We start from the raw sequence: 18643 nt of genomic DNA, 5'->3' as shown, positions 1-18643 counted from the left end.
TTATTAAAGCACTTAGAAACACAAGTCTTCCTGACTATTATATGTTAAATTAGCAGTTTAAATTAGCATATTAAATTCCATACATTACTGTTATATCAAAAAATCATCAAATAATTATAATCATTCACCGGAATCATTGTATTTATTGATTTATTTGTTTTGTTTCAATAGGTTTTACACCATCCTGCAGGAACAAAAACAACTGACTATATAACATAAAATAGCACATAATATATGCACAAATAAAACATTTAAAAATGGTTACATAAAAACAAAATCCAGTAAGGGTTTTTTTTTTTTCATTTTCTCTCTTCTTTGCAATGTAAATGGACTACTGCATTACTGATGTAATCAGGTGGCACAGCAGCTACAATAATACATTTGCAGTCTTGTTGGAATTTGTCTGTATGGCAGGGAGGCCACAGTTTCCTCATCACCAGGCTTTTTATGGGAAAGACTAGGACACTGGGCTGCTTCTGTCACAACAGTCCACCATTTTGGCCTCACAATGCAAATGCCTGGAGTGACACGCTCCACACTTTTGTGTATATGTTACACAGAAATCAGAAAGTTTTTTTCAGTAGACCAGTAACAACCCTATATTTTAAGAGCTCAGGAAAATAAAGCCTAAATAACTGTACACTACAGGTAAGGCAAAGTTTACACATACGCTGGGTCGGCCCAGTTAACCGACTGCCCAGAAAGTGCTTTTACATCATTGTATCAGTCAATACCAAAACTTTTTGACTGTGCATTCAACTTTTGAAAAACAATTCCTTTAATGGGGTGCACTGAAATCATGGCTAGGAACACGGTGAATTTTGTTTCTCATGTGCAGATTATTTTTCCAGAAACATTCAGTACATTTTTATATATATAATCTATTTTGCAATAAGCAAGCATCCTGTTTGTTATAAAAAAAATCATGCAAGATGCTCACTTAAGATTAATTCACTAACAGTAACAAGTAGTGAGTAATAACAATTAACAAATGTTGATGTCAACTTTGCCATACCAAACAATATGCATTACTTAGAAATAGAATAATTATATACTTATGGGAACAAAGTGCAATCCTAAACTCTGATGATCAACCACCAAGCACTACTTTAATAAATAGTTTCCACTGGTTCTTTTATTAATTGACTATAAGGGGAAAAAGAGTGATTTTCACTGCTTGACTATTTTAAAGGTGGAACATTATATTCATTAGGTAATATTAACATACTAAATGCAATTTGTATGCTCTTCCTAAATTTCTTAAATGGAAAAGAAATATATATATAGATACAGAGGTGATTCTTACTGAAAATATTACTGTATATGATCTTGACATAAAATAGCAAACGTTCCAATATCTGCTTTACAATCTAGTGTGGTACAGTGTTCTAGAAAAAAAAGAACTTAACAATTACATCATTTACAAAAATACAGAACTTTAGTCATTGCAACTTTAGGTTGACACAGCAACAACTTAATATTGTTATGAAATACTACAATACTACAGTGAAAAGTACATGTCTTTTTTTCTTTTTTTTTGGTAAAATGTTACCTATACAATAAACATTTTTACATTATATAAGCAATTCTAAAGCCCTGCTCATTCTGCAATTTATGGTCCTGTGATGGTGACGGTTGACAAAAGAAAGTGTTCTGTAAGAGCTTGCTATTGGTAGCGTTACTCTCAGATATCACCCCCTTGTTACAGACCGGCTTCTCATTGGCTGATCTGACAGGAACGGCCTTTTGAAGCTCCCCCAGCAGAACAAAGAGCAGCTTAATAAATTACATTCATTTTAAAATAGAATAGGTTACAACATTGTTCTATTACTAACACTTAACCAAAAATAAAATAAAATAATTACAATAAAATAAACATAATCACTTTCCACATCAAAAATTACATTAAAACTGTAACTTTTGTGAAGAAAACAAAATCATATTGAATGAAAAAAAGAATAAAAATTGTAAGAACAGTGCCTTATTCATGCTGAACTAAGGGAGATTCACTGTGGATTGTCTGTGTTAATCAAGCACCATGAAAATATATCATGATTCTGATTACGTTTCCAACACATGCGCATAAAAGGGGAACAAAAGGCTGCATGTAGTGATTAGTGTGAAACAGCACTGAAATACGCTTCCAAAGATTTACAAAATAGGTAATGTTAGGTAATAATGTGGTAGGTGACAATGTGATTATATGTGTAACCTTTTCATATCATAAAAACAGCCAACTGATTGTTATTTTGATACTCTAAAATGAAATATTATGATGGTCATTGTACAAAACAAGTTTTATTTGTTTTGAATACATTGCAATGACAATGAATTTCAACACTAAGATAAAAGACAAACGTGTTACAAACGCATCACAATACATTTCCTGTATTCGCACTCATTATCACATTTTAGATGTAAACTACTTCAGAACCCTTAGTAACGATGAACACTACATTATGAAATATTACTGAACATTCTTCGCAAGTAGTCTTGATTGGTTTTCTCTTCAAAGTTGAGAGCTTTGTTGGTAGTGTACCCAACAATTAAAGAGCAATCCTTGAAACTGAACTGACCAGGACTTGTAGTGCTTTTATTTTTCCAACTAAATCAAGAATTGTTTGGGAGTTGGTTTCAACTCGTTGGTAGGTATCTGACACAGAGTAATCTTCTCAAGATGGTTGTAATGTAAAACATTTTAGGCACTTCTACAGTTTCAAATAAAACAGGATTATCGAAGAGAGCGCAGCAGCAACTGACAGTCACTCCCTGATAGCTTTCCTTTCAAATATAAGTCGTCATATCTGCCAAGGATGGTCTAATGCACCTTTAATGAGCCTGGCCTCTTCCCAGTGTCTTCCGTTTCCCACAGTAGTGGCCTGTCGCCCTGGAGCTATGCTCCTGCCTTATGACCACACCCCAGCCAACACTGAGACCCACGCTGACTGCTGTTCTCCACTCACTTCTATTACGTCTGCCTGCAGACATCAAAGCTGACAGATGTGGCTTGGTATGTTTGGTTAGCCTGCCAGCCCCTGTAAGCCCTTGGCACAACACTAGGGGCAACACGCTACTCCCTGATGGTTGTTATTTCAAATAAGACCCCCCCCCCCCCAACCCCACCCAAAAAAGGAAAAGAAAATAGAACAACTAAACATGGGAGGAAAAAGCTCAACAAAGCAAAATGTCTGAGTCGACTTTTTGCTCAGAGTTGCTCTGCCAGAGTTAAGATGCAGACAGAGAACAGACAAATCATACTGTGTGCTGGAGGCCCATTCATAATCAGCTGAAGCAGAGGGTCAGACACAGACATTTTCAGAAGCCCCTCGCACTTGGCCATCATAATGAGTTAAAATTTGATTTTATCCCATCACACGGCTTGTGTTTGGCTGGCTCATGCCTGCAATGAGTGGCTGAGCTGCATGTGTGGAGCCCTCCTGCCACGAAATAGGAAATATTTCGCCATTTTATGGGTACAAAGGGGAGTCAGGAGGGGAAAGAGTGAGACCATAGTAAAGTTACCAACCCCTTGATAAACATCAGCTTATCTGCTGTGACATTCATCTTAAAAAAAGAAAAAACTAACAAAAAACCCCAGAATAATCAGGCACTCCCTCTCGCCTGACTCCCAAGCCACATGCAATGACTCTACTTCTGGGACAAAACCACAAGCGGGATTTCTGTGTCTCTTTTCCTGTTTAAAACAATCAAGCACTTAACATTAAGCACTATTTCCTTTTCTGACAGTGCAAATTTGGTGTTTTTCTAGGGTGAATTTTGTGCAGTTTTTTTTAAAAACAAATATGGAAAGAATAACCCACATTACTTAGAATAGATCTGAAAACAATCATTAAATTGAAATCTTCATCTTTTTCTACATATTGTTATGTACATTTTTTTTTGATTGTGTCATTTACATGTCAATATTTTCCTAGCAATACATATACATAATTTGTATATATTACACCAGCACTCAATGTTATAGTCATGTTTTAATCATTAATTCTTATACTCTTAGCATGCAGGTTGCTGTAGTTCTAATGAAGAGGAAAGGTAGTATTTACAGAAGGGCTGTATTGGGCTCCTTAGTGCGGCCTCTTGACACGCTGTTCCTTTCCTGTTGGTTACTTCAGTATGATCTGTATCAAAAAGCACACACCAGGAGAAACAAGTCAGTCAGCATCACACCTCCGAGCCACAAAACAATCTATCCTGGCTTGGAATCCACTGGGACCGATATTTTATGTGATGCAGAAAATGAGGTTCTGTAATATGAGACACAGCTCAATGACTTAAAATGCATCTTGGCCTCATCTTGGCTCATTCCGTTTGGGAAAATAATGGTTAAGAAGCATTTAATATAAAGTTCGTCAGTGCTGATAAATAAAAAGAGAAAACTTTTCCTGAGGGGGCGGAAGTTTAAAGACGTCCTGATGCAGAGGAGCGTCTTGCTCTGCAGGGGTCACCTCCTCCTACCGCTCTCAGAAACCAAAGGGGGAATACACAGGGCACACAATGCAGACACAAGCAGCTGCTGTTTCCTGTTGCCAGGGGAAGCGGACAATAAGCGAGGCGCTAGTGTGAGTGTGTTGTGTGTGTTGTATTCGTCTGTTTGTGCGTGTGTGTGTGTGTGTGTGTGCTTGGCCAATTTCACAAGTGTACCTGCTTCCTGGTCAGTGGACGCACATATGTAGACGAGAAAAAAAAAAAAGGCCTGAATTCAGAGTTAGGACAGAAGACTTCGACTCCGATTAGGGACAGGGCGTCAGTGTGCACAGACAGAGTCTGCTGAGACACAGACCCTGCGGTGAGTTGTGGGTTAATCTCCATAACAAAGGTAAGAAAGCAAATAAAGCCATGCCACACAGAGAGAAGCACAGCTAATACTGTGTTTCAGAGATTAGCTCCTGTGAGTGGAAGTGTCAAGTTCAGAGAACAGAGTGAATGTCACACACGTCACTGCTCAGCAGCACACAGTGCCATCAGAGGGGGTGTGGGAGGATATGAAAATGGCGCTTGGCCGAACACTGACGATAGAAAGCTGCTCCAGTAAGTGATAGCAATGGAAAAAGCTCAGTGATACACGTTTGGGGATTAAACGATGCATCGACACCACTTCCCTAAGAAATGAACTGCAATGCATTAGACAAAAAAGGTAAGCGATGGATTCTGAATAGTGGGAGATGGATAATAAATCTGTACATTTGTTAGACAAGACACAGATATTAAACTTTTTTTAAATGTGATTCACTTTAGCAATGAAGATCCATAATTAGAGTTCAGAATACTGCAATAACACAGTGGGTCCAGCACAACCACCTACTTCCTCATAAGACAGGAACAACTATTAACTCCTATATAGGATTATTTATCATGACAAATGAAACTGCTAATATAATAAACCTCCACCAGAGTCTCCATAAGAGACAGTCCCTACAGTTTCTGAGCAGCATGGCCCAAAGTGAACTGAATATATGGTCAAGGGTTTTGCTTGCTGTGAGTCCATGTAATCCACTGTTTAAGCCAGGCTGATTTAAGAGTGACAGCACAGCAGGGTCTTCAGGGAGAACACTGCATTGGGAGGAGATGAAGGAGTTCATCAAAGAATAAACATTCATTTCACACCGATCTCTAACCAGGACAGATGGTAAAGTCCACACTTTAGAGTGCAGATGGAAGCTCTCTTCTCCCTATGCTGTGTGTGGCTTCAGTGTTCAGGTGTATGAACCTGCTCTTAAAGTTGTCTGACATATAGCTCCACATTTTTTCCTTGGTACTAATAAAAATCAGTAACAGTAACAGTTTAATGACAAAATTCTAAATTTTATCCAGACAATTTACAGACCTGCTCAGGTGAGGTTTTTATTTTTTTTTTGCTTGCAGTCTATCATGACTGGGCTACAACTCATTACTTTTTCATTTCATTCACTACTAATTACTTATAAGGTAATTCAAAGAAATGTTCGGCTCAGGAAGAGATCTCGGCTCTGACTGAAGGAAGATACAGTCCAAGATAACTGCAACACCCTTTGCCTTAGTGCTGCCCTGAAGGCCGTGAAAACCCCTGTTGAGAAACCCTTGATTACCACATATAACTACTATGCAGAGCCAACAATCTATATTCATGGTAATGCATCAGAATAATGAATAAAAATGCTGAATTCTTATTGAATCTGCGGCCAGCGTACGACAATGGTATGGAATCACAAATGTTTTCCCATACTTGTACATGCTTTTCTTTAGATTTTTCCAGGTCTAGACATGATCAAGATTGTTTTCCATACTTTATCTGCTTTTTTCAGCCTGACTAGAGGACACACTGCCACTACTGTGGACCCTTTGTACTGTCTCAGTCCACTTACTGCTTGATTACTGTAGCTAAGAGGTATGCTGAATTTTACAGTCATAACATAACTGCATAAAAAATGAAACAATACCAAAAATGTACTTCCAATCTTACTAGAGGTTTAAAAAACGTGCTGCCATTTCCAAGACTGTCCGCATCACAGTGTAACGAATGGCTGTCAGCTTGTTTTGACCACCCCAGTTTTAGCTCCGTTAGTGCTGGAGGCTACTCGAACACGGTCTAGGTAAAGCTGGCTTGGCAGGGCTGAATCTGACCACAAGGAGCTTGGCAGAACCCAGTGTAATAGAGTGCTGAGTATACATGAGAGCCCTCAGGGTGGTGGAGTCAACCCTCACCATCAAGTGAAGAATCTGATTAGCTCCCCCTCTTAATGCAGTGTGAGGGACCTTGGTCCTCACGCAGCGAACTAATCATGTCTCCTCTCTGCTGGGGTTCTGTGTGATTAGAGGTGTCACAGGGTTAGACCCTGCTCCGACCATCCCACTCACATGACCCTGGAAAAGAGACGAGCTGAGAGTCATATGACCCAATATTAAAACAGGAACGGAAATTATTTTCATAAAGAGGAAAAACATACAGATCTTTTATAATAACATAAAATAACGTTCTGCCATCATAAAATTACTGCTCACCCTCAGAAATACTAGATTTCCTTTCGGTTTAAACCAGTCTGAAGCCCACTTTGAAATAGAACCACTTCTGTATAAGATTCATCATTTCTATTACTCCAGCTTTACTAATTACTTTTAACTCATTAAACAATATCAATGAAATATAACCACAATGCAAACTTTGCTATGCTTTAGACTCTCTGCTTTAGACGCACAGAAACACAACTTGAAACCCCACGACCTAATCAATCCAATTATTGGCAAGTCACCTTATTTTAATAAGCCCGTGAGCATTCCTTTGACAGCTATAATAGGCCATTTGGTAATCTATTCAAAACAAAGCTGAATTCAAAAGTGGCTGTCAATACATAGCTAGCTTTCTTGGTTATTAAATGGAATTTATGCAAACTGGATCTTTGAACTGCTGCCGACAGGTCTGAATGAGCACAGTGCGGCACAGTGAAATGACCTTGACTATTATCAGTGTCACATGATAATAGAGACATCAAAATAAAAACATTTCCATTCTGTCAGCATCCGAGCTTCAGTTTTTTTTTTTTTTCACGACAACATGGATGTAGGCAGCTCACGGGTCTGTTAACCTCTACGCTGCTGAAATTCCCATGCTCAGCTGTAAGTGTGGAAAAGCTGACAAATGAAATGCAGACCACCACATTTCAGTCCGGCCGGCTGGCACGGTACAGCCCAGGGTCAGCTGAGCATGGCTAATGAGGCTAATGCCTGCAGCTCCAGGACTCATAATGGTGACAGACAGGGTCTCTGCTGACCACTGCAATTTCACACCGCCTCACACCCCTGGCTGCTCAAACAAACCACCACTGCAAATTGATCCACGTATTGATCAGCTTCAGCTACCACAAAACGAGCTCCACAAAGCACACGACTACATGAAACTAATATCAATGGGAATAAATTCATTCCCTGCAGCATTTATGAAAGATTCATCTGCATCTAGGGGGTGTATGGAACTGACATAAAATCTGTGGAGTGAGATTGATTTATGGTTTTATTATTCCTCCTGTGTGACATACTTCGAGGAAAAGAGCAACATCCTGCACAAAAGCTTAACCTCTAATTAAATATGCATTAAACTGTAACAAAACAACAACTCTGATTTTTACATTGTGTCAGCATGGTCAAATTATGACCACGGCTGCAGACACAGGGGTTGTCCAGAGAATGAGAGGAATGACAGTGGAAGTGAGGCCTTGAGCTCCATCCAATCCCTTCTCACAGCAGGAAATTGGCATAATGTTTTCTAGTAAGGTGGATTACTGTGTTGGTCACCTATGAGTGCTGGGTAAGGCACAGTCACGATTTCACGTCATGACATCTGTGCGCTGCGTTAAGCAAGGACATTCCTGTTGGCATCGTTTCAAAGAGAATGTAAAGCAGTTTGCTCAGATATGTACCACATTTACACACACACATGTATATAAAGAAGTGGGGGAAAACTTTAAGCATGGAAAACTGAGCAATTATTTAGTCTGTGTTTGCATGTCAGGAAAAAGTGGCTGAGGTTATAAAACTGCAATGAATCAGAATATCAGAATATCTTCATTTTAAAATGTGCCATGAACTTTAAAAAGCTCTCTGTGAACAATTTATATAGCACATGATGGATTTGAAAAACATTCACTACAGCTATACTGTTTTTCATTTCAAACTTATGTCCAACTTCTATTTGGTATCAATAAGACAGGATGGAAATTTGGACAGGATTCTATTGAAGTTCACTTGATTTGATGATAGTGTCACTACCGTTGATCAAAGAAACATTTCAAACCGTGTCACACAAACATATGACCACCTGGCTGGGCTCTTTTTCACTGCTGGGTGAACTGAATTATTTGACTTTCCTGTTACGAACAGCAGGGGGCAGTCAGAGGCCAGGCAGAGCTATCACTCTGCTCAACACCCACTCTTTCACATTTCTGAGGGACGGAGCCTGTATGGCGTGGTAACATGTAGGCCTCCCATCATGCAGCATTGCAGGGAGCCAATTAAAAAGCGTGTGCTGTTAAACAGATTTTCGTTTCGGAGCTGGCGTGGTCTGACCTCTGAACACGCCTGCCTCCTTCACTTTCCCAGATTTACCTCAGGCCAAAATCCTGCTTGCCCAGAAAGGCTGCAGAACCAGAGTGTGATTACAGCAGACTGAAAAACAAATATCATTGTCAGCCTCTTCCCTCTTACTTCACAGCATGTAGGAAAAAATGCCAGATATGAGTCACTTGAGTATCACTGATGCTCTCACACAGCTCATGGCAATAAGGCCATTTCCATTACTCTCCATGGATCTAGCGGAACTGATATTCTCCTGACAGCAGTAAAAGACACAGAGCAGGGCGGTCATCTACAGCTGTAGACATATTTCTGGGATCAGCTGTGCTATAGCCATGAAGATGACAATGAAAACCAAAGTGATGTTTTGAGAGACACCCCATCTTATATATAGCTGTGAGTGCTCAATGGAAACATATGATGACTAGCGGATCACTTAAATGGAGTGATTTTCACATTCCGATTAATGAACCTCCCTGAAACAGACCATAAATTATGGCCTTGTAGTTGTGGATTTTCATATTGTGGTACAACACTCATGTGATTCTTCAACAGAACCAGCAGGATATTCACTGATATCATGTCTCTTTAAAACTCCTATTTAAAAGCATAACAGACAACAACAAGAACAAAACACAAGCATTTCATTTCAAGGTGAACTTGCACCTGTGCTACTGCAGCTAGTCAGAAGTAAAAACCCTCAGAGGTTTTTTGTTGTTGTTGCAAGGGCTTTTCCTTTGTTCCGGACCTCGGGGCTTCTCAGGTGTTCTCTTTTGCCTTTTTGGTCAGGTGTGCCTCTGTTTTTACGACTCCATTCACACAAATGGTCCCCGTTCAGCTTCAGTTCAGTCTGTATAATGATTGTTACTTTTGCCTTTCCTACCACAATCAGCCATTCTATGCGCGTCAAGAATCACCTTTATCACAACACTAAATACGAACATAAAAAAGATGACATTATCAGAACTTTGGCGTACTTGAATAAAAAGACGAGAAAGTAATCAAACAGCTACACGGCCTAAATGGATCTATGGAATGATGACCAGAGTCAAAAGCAGTTTTACATGATTGAATGTAACATTGTTTCCAGTGTACTGTAATTGCTGGTTTTCGGTAGGAGCGTGTCACTCTACTTCCAGATGTGCTGATGTTACCCGGCTAATGATACTGTTTGTCCCTTCTAGCCCGGCTGAAACAGGAAGCTCTGCATCTATCTTGAAGATCGGACGCTATTTTTAGCTGTCTCCTGAAGGAAGTGACCTTCCTGTCTCTCACAGCAATAACAGTTGTGCTCATGCGGTCTGTATCGATAGTTCCATTAGCTGTCCTCTAGGAAGGCGGCATTCTGAACATACTTCAGTCTCCTTAAGGGGGGAATCAAAGGCCTCTGGTGATTTTGGCTTAGGTTGTTTTAAACTGGACAGACATTTTTGTAATGCAGATGAAAAAGGACACTTGACATAAAAAAAACAAAAAACATGCAAAACAAATGAGGAAATAATGCAACACAACACAACTACTATTTGCGAATGTGAGAACTCTAAATAAGTGCTTTTTGCTTTTTCAGTGGCCAATAAGGGGAACAGATTAACTTACTTTTACTGATTTTCAAAAAATTCAGATAATACTACTATTCCACAACCATCACACTACAATTCATTACAGTTATAACCACTGTTAAAAGTCTTTTATACTGCTACACATAAACAAAAAGGAAAAATTATTTTTTGTGGCAAGTACATATTTAGAGCTCAGGGATTTATGAAAGAAAGCTTTAAAAGGAGCAAACCTGATTGGCTGGTGCTGTTGCTGCGTAGGGGGCACTTGTGGCAGGAGTTGTTGCTGCAGAGACAGTAGCAGGCGTAGCACTGTACATCATGGGTACTTTTTCAGGAAGGGAACCATGGAAGCAATGAACAGGTAGGTGGAGCATTATGGTAACAGGTGTGTTTTGTTGGTTTGTTTTTTGCATGGTGAATATTACAGAGCAGCAAGCCATCGTTAGGTTATACCAGCAGATGGCATGCAATCACAATGCAAAGCAAGGAAGCGTGAGGGAAAATAACAAAGAGGAAGAAAGCAGATTACATTCACAATTAAGGAAATTTATCAATTTCATCAGTGATTCCCAGAGATGTTTCTTGCGTTATGCGTTACATGAAAAATGTTTTAAACATAGCACGTAAAGGCAGGAAGCAAATAAAGGAAATCAAACTGAAAGCCCACAGCCAAATGTAGAAAGAATATTTACAATTAATAAATAATGCTCAGAGAAAAATTTAATAATACTTTACTAATTTGATAAACTATTCTTCTGGGAAACTGATCAAATTTCCTAATCCACAGAGCACAACAAAAGGAAAGATTATTCAATATTAAGCAACTGATCTGCTTGGAATTTTAGTCTCGTGTTCTAAATGATTTTGCTATTGTATGATTCAGTCTGTTGAGGGACAGCCACTGGAAAATAATAATAATAATTTTAAGAAGAATTAAATTGGCAATGAAATAATAAACACTCTAGCCTTGCCAGGAATAATAAAAACATAATTAAAATCAGAGAACAAACAAGCTGAACTTGATAATCACAAAAGTAGGTGTTCTCTTACAGGTGACTTAAAACTGACTTCACTCCATGAGGAGCACATGCATGTTAATGTATCCAGTCATTCTGAAATTTGTCCAGTGACAACGTAACAGGGAATGTCTTTTAAATCAACTGTAAGAGCACTTCAGTCACATTTTCCCATTTTAAGTGATATCAGAAAGTAAAGGGAGGAACCTACCAATGCTGGTAGCAGGAGTCATGCACAAGACTGACCCTGTTTGATCATGCAGTGGAGAATGAGTAGAGGTTAATATGGGAGAAAAAAAGGTTAGGAGATAGTTTTCAGCATGCTTTACAGATTCACAACCTAACAATTACTGTTAATCCATGCATCTGTAGCTTTGAAAGTATGACTAGCAAGAGTCATTCTGGCTAAATAGAGAGAGTCTGTGAGAGAAGCCAATTCTAGTGCAATATAAAATGGTGTCACACAAACCACAAATGTCCCACATTCAACACAGAGGTACAGAAAAGCAAAGTGAGCTTCAACCCTGGATTTGTGGGGCTCAGACCTACAGAAGCATGCAGTGTGGTGGCATGCCCAGTGTCCCAAAGCAGCAGAGGGGCAGGATTAGCACTGGTTACGCAGCAGTGACACCAAGCTGCTAACAGAGTTAAATGCAGAGGGGAAGGAGGCCATCACGGGAAATTAGACATTACTGGGGAGGGCATGTGGATGCCATGTTGACAGGAAATGCTTCCTTGTTGGAGTAACGTAGCACACTGGCATACGGAAAGGAAGGAGAGCCAGAGTACTACACTCAGAGTGGCTCTGTTGTTAAATTGCTCCAAAAAGAAGATCAGACTTTTTTAAGGAAACAAGGAGTAGCATGCTAATTTGAGGGGTGTGCGGTATATATTTCTGATAACACTTATTTGAGAGGGTCACTGATTTTTTTTTTGACATGTCTGATAACCTCTCTTGTACACCTGTGACAGTTTAAGTGTCTGCAAACATTGTCCAAGTATAAAATCCGGAGTGCGTTAAGCCTAATGGTATAGCAATATACTGTATGGCAACCATACAGTCCAGTTTTACAATGCTGATCAGTCTCAATTTCATCTGGCAGAAGTAACGTAACATCTGACGATACTCACTAATTCAAGATCAAAATTTAAGAGCCACATTCAGCTCCTTCAGGCATATCATACTGGGCAATCTTCAGCCACACCAATGAGTTTTAACATTGTGTTACCATGAAATAGCTGAAGCCGAAATGTGATTTTCAGCACATTGTTTCCTCTTGTTGCACACACCCCTGTGTTACTTCCACATTTGGCTGTCATACCACATGAAGCACACGGGAAAAGGGACACAGAGCTCTGAACCTACTCCTGCTTTTCCAGCCTTAACCCTCTCGTGCATGGTGTACACATTTGTGTAAGAGAGTCTAAAAACCTTTGAAAGCTTTGGATTTATACTTTTTCCCCCCCTTACGTACATACAGTAAGTGACCTGTTTGATGGTTGATGTTGTACTCAGTGAGTCCAGCTACTTTCCTCACAGATTATTTAAAAAAAATGGCAAATGTCCTGCTGGCCCTTCTGAGACAGTTCTCATTCCTTACTTCTGACAACTCAGAACGATGACTCAATTTCAGATAAATCATTGGCTAATACTGTAGCCATTTAGGGATCAATTTAACCGAAAAGCCGATTTGATTTAGGCATTTAAGTTGCATCCATACACAATCATGTACACCTTGCAATAAAGGAAAGAAATCATGTACTACTTCAATGGAATAATTTACAGAACCACAATCTTGGGTAAATTTCAGTTATTTGTGTGTGTATATATTGGCCCCTACACCGGTGTGGATGTTCCAAAATGTAGAAATGAAGTTTTTAAAGAATGAACAACTTCTTTCAAATGTAAGCATAAACAATTATGTACATGGCACAATAAAGAAATAACACAGAAACTAAATGGACAAAACAGTAACTGAATTTAAAAGTATAACAGTGAGTGAAAAGAAAACATCTGTACATTTATCCCAACTCCTAAACAGCAAGAATTGTTTGATGAAATCTATCTTCACAATTTCTTATCTATAATTCATCTTATTAGCAGACACAATTTTCATTCCTTTATTGCACTGAGTACGAAACAGCATTTATATGGAAAAGTTACCCACAAAGGGTAACAGCCATGCTGTAATTTCGAATTTTCCCTTGCAAAAGAGAAGATTGCTTTTTTCTATCAATATTTTTAATAACACATGCACAAGAGGGTTCAGGCCTCTCATGAACATTCTTCGCCACAATCATACCTAACCAACGAACCAGAGAATGTCAGATTTGACAGAGATAAATAACTCAGGGGGAAATGATAACTTCACCACCCGCTTACCAGAAATGATAATCCAAGTCTAAACGTTAGGATCCAGGTTGAGGGCTTACGTTCCTCAGTATGTGAGGTGCGGGAGGGTCAGAGCTTGAGAGTTTGAGGGTTAGACTGGCGGAGGTACAGTGAGGGGGGGGGGGGGGGGGGGGATGTACCTGCGGGAAAGAACGCCGCAGGCTGCTGCAGCTGTGCATTGGCCAGAGCCTGCTGGTAGTGCAAAACACTAGGGTTGAAGAGTGTGCTGGCCCCGTTGCTCTTTTCAAGTGCTGGTCTCTTTGGTAGGGGCTGCAGGACGCCGTGGGGGAAAGCCTGTGGGACAGGGAAGGAATGTCAGCACCACAGAACAACATGGCAACACAACACAAGTCTTACACTCTTTACATATGTATATCTAAGTACACATGTGTATACACGCCTTCAAGCTATGCCAAAAGATTATCTAGGAAAAATTCAGTGTCATATATTACATTCAGATAATCACACAGAAAATGAAACTGTACACAACAATAGAAAACACAATATATATAAAGGCATTTAATAATCACTGATTTAACTATTAAAACCGACATGGAATTAAATTTTAGGTAATATGCTTGGTAAAGTATTAGATTAGTGACATGACCATTATTTTATCTTGTGATATACTTTCACTTTCAATAAAGCAACACAAAGAATTATATTTGAAACAATTTTTTCTTGGGTTAAAAATGTATAATTAACTGATGGCAAATGATTCCATACACAAATACTTGATGGGTCTTATTGGTACCAAAATAAAACACCAAATTAAATTCTGTGAGTTGCTACAGTACATTAAAAAGCTACATGCAAAGCAAAAGGTGAAAGGTCAAAGTACCAGATCTACAGTTGCCTCGAGGGGTCGCTTCATTGCTTTGGCAGTCGACTGAGTCTTTAAATAGCAGGCAGCGAGCACATGATGGCAGTGGGCCAATGGGATTCAAGCGTATTAACATACAGGTAACAGCAAGCAGAGGTGCATCATGGGGACAGCATTGCATTGTGGATAGGTGAGAAGGAAAAAAAACAAAATAATCTGAATGCAGTATACCACATACAAAACAATAGGCATGCACATAAACAAAAAGAACTGTTTCAAAGAAATACTGCTAAGTTCTGAATTAGTACGAAAGCAAAAAGCATCTATTACACCTCAGTTAAAAGCATAAGAAATACAAAGATTCATAATATACCATAAAGTAAACAGAGTACTGGGATTGCAGTTATTAGTTACATATGCTTGTATACGGCTCTACAAGATCAGACATACTAAAAATCGAATACCTTTTTAAATTAGTAGTAGGTTACCAGAACTTAATCTTCTAAACACTAAATATAAATACATTTATCACTATACAGACTGTACAAACAGATAAACAACAGCACATTTAACTACTGAAAGATCCCTTAGACTGAAGAGGAAAGAGAGCTGGGGCCACCTGCAGCACTGTAATCATGTAAGAAACACACCTCTATGTGTGTGGAGAGCAGGGTAAAGAGTTAAATGGCATTTGCCTTGTAGGTGGAGACCCCATGACACAGGTGACTATGACCACTTCCATCAAAAGATGCACAGAGGAGGAGAAGCTTTATGCATATCTCTCTATACCATTCAATCTACTACTAGTACCTCAAAATATGGAGGCAAGGTCAGGTAATTTCTTAAACACGGTAATTCAACAAATATGAATTGTTTTGAAGAGAGATCCTCAATGCATTGAATAGATGTGGGCATGTGAAATGGAGGTATATCAAATGCCTTCTTGTAATGTCCTTGTAAGGTTATTTCTCAACGTGGGTCGAATTTCCGCTCCACGGGTGGGCCAGTGTGGCTGGCAAATGTCACGCCATGGCCATCAACCACTCTTTCAACGGTTCATAGAGAAGGCAGAGAAACATCCAGCCATGGGATTTTTTTCAGTCCAATTGGTGCTATGGAATCTGAAGTTCATATATCACATTTTTACAGCACAAAGTGGAGCCATGCTTTTAGCAGCTGCCAAATGCCAAAGAGCCAAAAAACCCTTTGCCTTTTTATGTCCATGCCTTAAATGAGGGGTGGGATCTTTCACAAGAAATGACCATATCAGTTTGTGTCATGGGGGTTGTCCATTGATTTGATGCGGAATTAGAATTCAAAACTTGACTACTTTTATTGTGAGTGTGCTGTCGGTGAAAACTCTTTCAATGAGCACTTCAATCAAACTAAACATTTAGTAAAAATCAGCACAGAATGTGGAGCTCTGTTTATTTTTATATTTCCCTTTCTTTCTTAAAGTTTCTCTTAATTTTTACATACAAAGACAAAACAGATGCAGGGATGGAAGAACACTCCCGATGCAAAGCTGTCTGATCCACTCCAGGTCTTACTGGACACTGGTTAGTGTACTGAGTGAGGGCCACCTATTGATGGTTGTGTATTGGGAGTGCTAGCAGTGCACTTCACATCTCTTCACATTGTCTAAAAACTTAATTTTCCTGCACTGAATAATGAATTTACTGAGTGTATTATCTTTGTTTGCTGTTGTCCTGATGCAAAACAACAAAATCTTAAAACAATCAGAGTGAAATATTAAGAGGCAAACCTCTATCACTCTATTACAGTAGTGACTGGCCAAAACAATTACTTTAAACCAACTCAAATGTTCACATCTTTTGAACAAATAATGCACAAACAATATGATTGTGTTTTTTATACTCCTTGTTTATATGACATGCAAAACAAAAGCAAAAAGATGATGCCTGCAATGCCAATGAATGAAGAGCAACATGAATCAGCTTACAAAAAAGGTCAAAAGAAAAAAGTTTAATTAATCGCTTATAAAAAGACGCCATATATCCATCACACAAGGCCATGCAAAAGCCTTTGCTTCAGAAAAAGGGTTGAGTATGTGCTGTTCAGTTCAAACTGAAGTTTTGGTAAATCTAACATTTTTTTTCCAATGTAAATCAAATATCTTTTGATTGGGGATACGGGGGCATCACAAACGATGGGAGAGGCAAACACAGCAGACAGTACATTACAGGGGAAATAAAGGTGAAAGAAGCTGGAAAAACAACAGAAGTTCAGCACTGACGCTCGAAATCTGACTCACACCTCAGAGAATGCAGATTTCCAAACAGCGCTAAGAGCAAGGCATAGGACCAAAACAACCCCTTCTCTCGCTTCTTCTGCGAATAGTTGAATGCCAAACTGTTTTGGGACATAGGTCTAAACGTAGGCTTGCAACAAGTTGAAGAATCCGTTTGTGAGAAATGCGTTTTGATTGATTTCATGGAAGGCATCCCTTAGGCTCTGAAACAAAAAGCCTTGTTTGCATGATTCAGAGGGCTGAACGAGCCAAATATTGATCACAAGAGAGTATATTATCTGCCTTTCCACGCAGTGAACATGAAATATTTGCCTAGAGAAAAAACAAAGTATGGGTTCACGAAATCAGAAGTTTATCTGCTACCTGCATAACTTGTCTGATATAAACGTATGGACACTGTAAAAATGTATGTAGCTACCTGGTACATTGGCACTGTAATGACTGTATGAATTCTAACAGAACTGTTTCCTTGTCGCTACCAGACATCAGAGCGAGTGATGGGAGGACATTGCACCGCTGGGAATGACTTAATGACACTCTGTCCTCACACCGAGGTCACTTCAGTTCATAGTAGGTTTAGGGAAATTTTATAGGATTACTGTTTAACATCATGGCTTATTTATGTTGAGCTATCCTTCGATGACCCTTTTTGCCAGGACACTGCAGAGGAGGGACACAGGTTAAGAGCAAGCAGCAATGGTGCAAAAGCGCATGAGGGGTCGGCATTTGAATGAATGAGAAGCTGGAAATCTGACAGCACGGGGGTGTCAGGGAAATCATGCTGGCCAAAGTGCGCATCATTATATGCAATATGGAATATGGAGAACGTGGAAGAGACACGCATTTCAGACACCCGTGAAAGCTAAGCCCACTGGCATGCCCAGAGACATGACATAATTCCAGAAGCTAACTGTGGCGGTAAACAGACACACCTCCGCCCTCTCTTTGCTGTTCCACGCGGCGTTCATCCACTAAACTACGGCTTCAACTTTCAATACGCCAAGTAAAACTGATGGAGAGGTAGCCGAATGCGCTTACAGCAAACTAAAATAGTAATTTATAAGCTACAAATAAGTTAATTTCTTATCTTTTAAAATATGCACCTTTACTGGTTTACTGGCAGCTTTAGCATTACTGACCTGATGAGATGTTTTTATGTGAAACGGTGCTGACTGCAGTGCATACTGTACATACATTAAATTTAACCTTGAGCAGTATGTTCAGGGATATATTAACATAAATAATTTATAATAAAACAGTGCTCCACATTTTATGTAGTAATTAACCAGTGGTTTAAAGTAAAACATATATACCACTAAATTGGCCTGTGTGTGTTTAAGACCTCTCCTAAGAGTACTGTAAGGAAATGATTTGAATGTATGCACCTTGAATTATTTTACATTATTCCAAATACACTCTAAATACATATCTTTATGCACTAGATCTTGAAACTCTCACAATTCTTATGAACAAATATGCTTCTTAAAATATATGTAAAAACTGGTATAAAGTTGTTGT

General features: G+C 39.1%; 1 protein-coding gene across 10 annotated transcripts in view; it reads right to left on the bottom strand.

Annotated features, from left to right (window-relative positions):
- Positions 1–3912: 3912 nt before the first annotated feature.
- Positions 3913–18643, bottom strand: part of LOC118788761 (muscleblind-like protein 2a) — a 55997-nt gene continuing 41266 nt past the window's right edge. For 2 of the 10 annotated variants that reach the window (XM_036544798.1, XM_036544799.1), the window contains exons 6-10: positions 14872–14925; positions 14171–14324; positions 11850–11885; positions 10853–10947; positions 4069–4139 (exon numbers count right to left, since the gene is read on the bottom strand). In XM_036544798.1, the coding sequence (XP_036400691.1) occupies positions 4125–4139; positions 10853–10947; positions 11850–11885; positions 14171–14324; positions 14872–14925 (354 nt within the window). In that variant the 3' untranslated portion in view covers positions 4069–4124. Of the gene's footprint in view, positions 4140–10852; positions 10948–11849; positions 11886–14170; positions 14325–14871; positions 14926–18643 lie in introns of all 10 variants that reach the window. The other 8 variants (XM_036544802.1, XM_036544806.1, XM_036544801.1 and 5 more) reach the window with 8 other exon arrangements.

The sequence above is a fragment of the Megalops cyprinoides genome, chromosome 14 (genome assembly GCF_013368585.1).
Source record: "Megalops cyprinoides isolate fMegCyp1 chromosome 14, fMegCyp1.pri, whole genome shotgun sequence".
Lineage (NCBI taxonomy): Eukaryota > Metazoa > Chordata > Actinopteri > Elopiformes > Megalopidae > Megalops > Megalops cyprinoides.
This window is presented reverse-complemented; position numbering and strand designations above follow the sequence as displayed.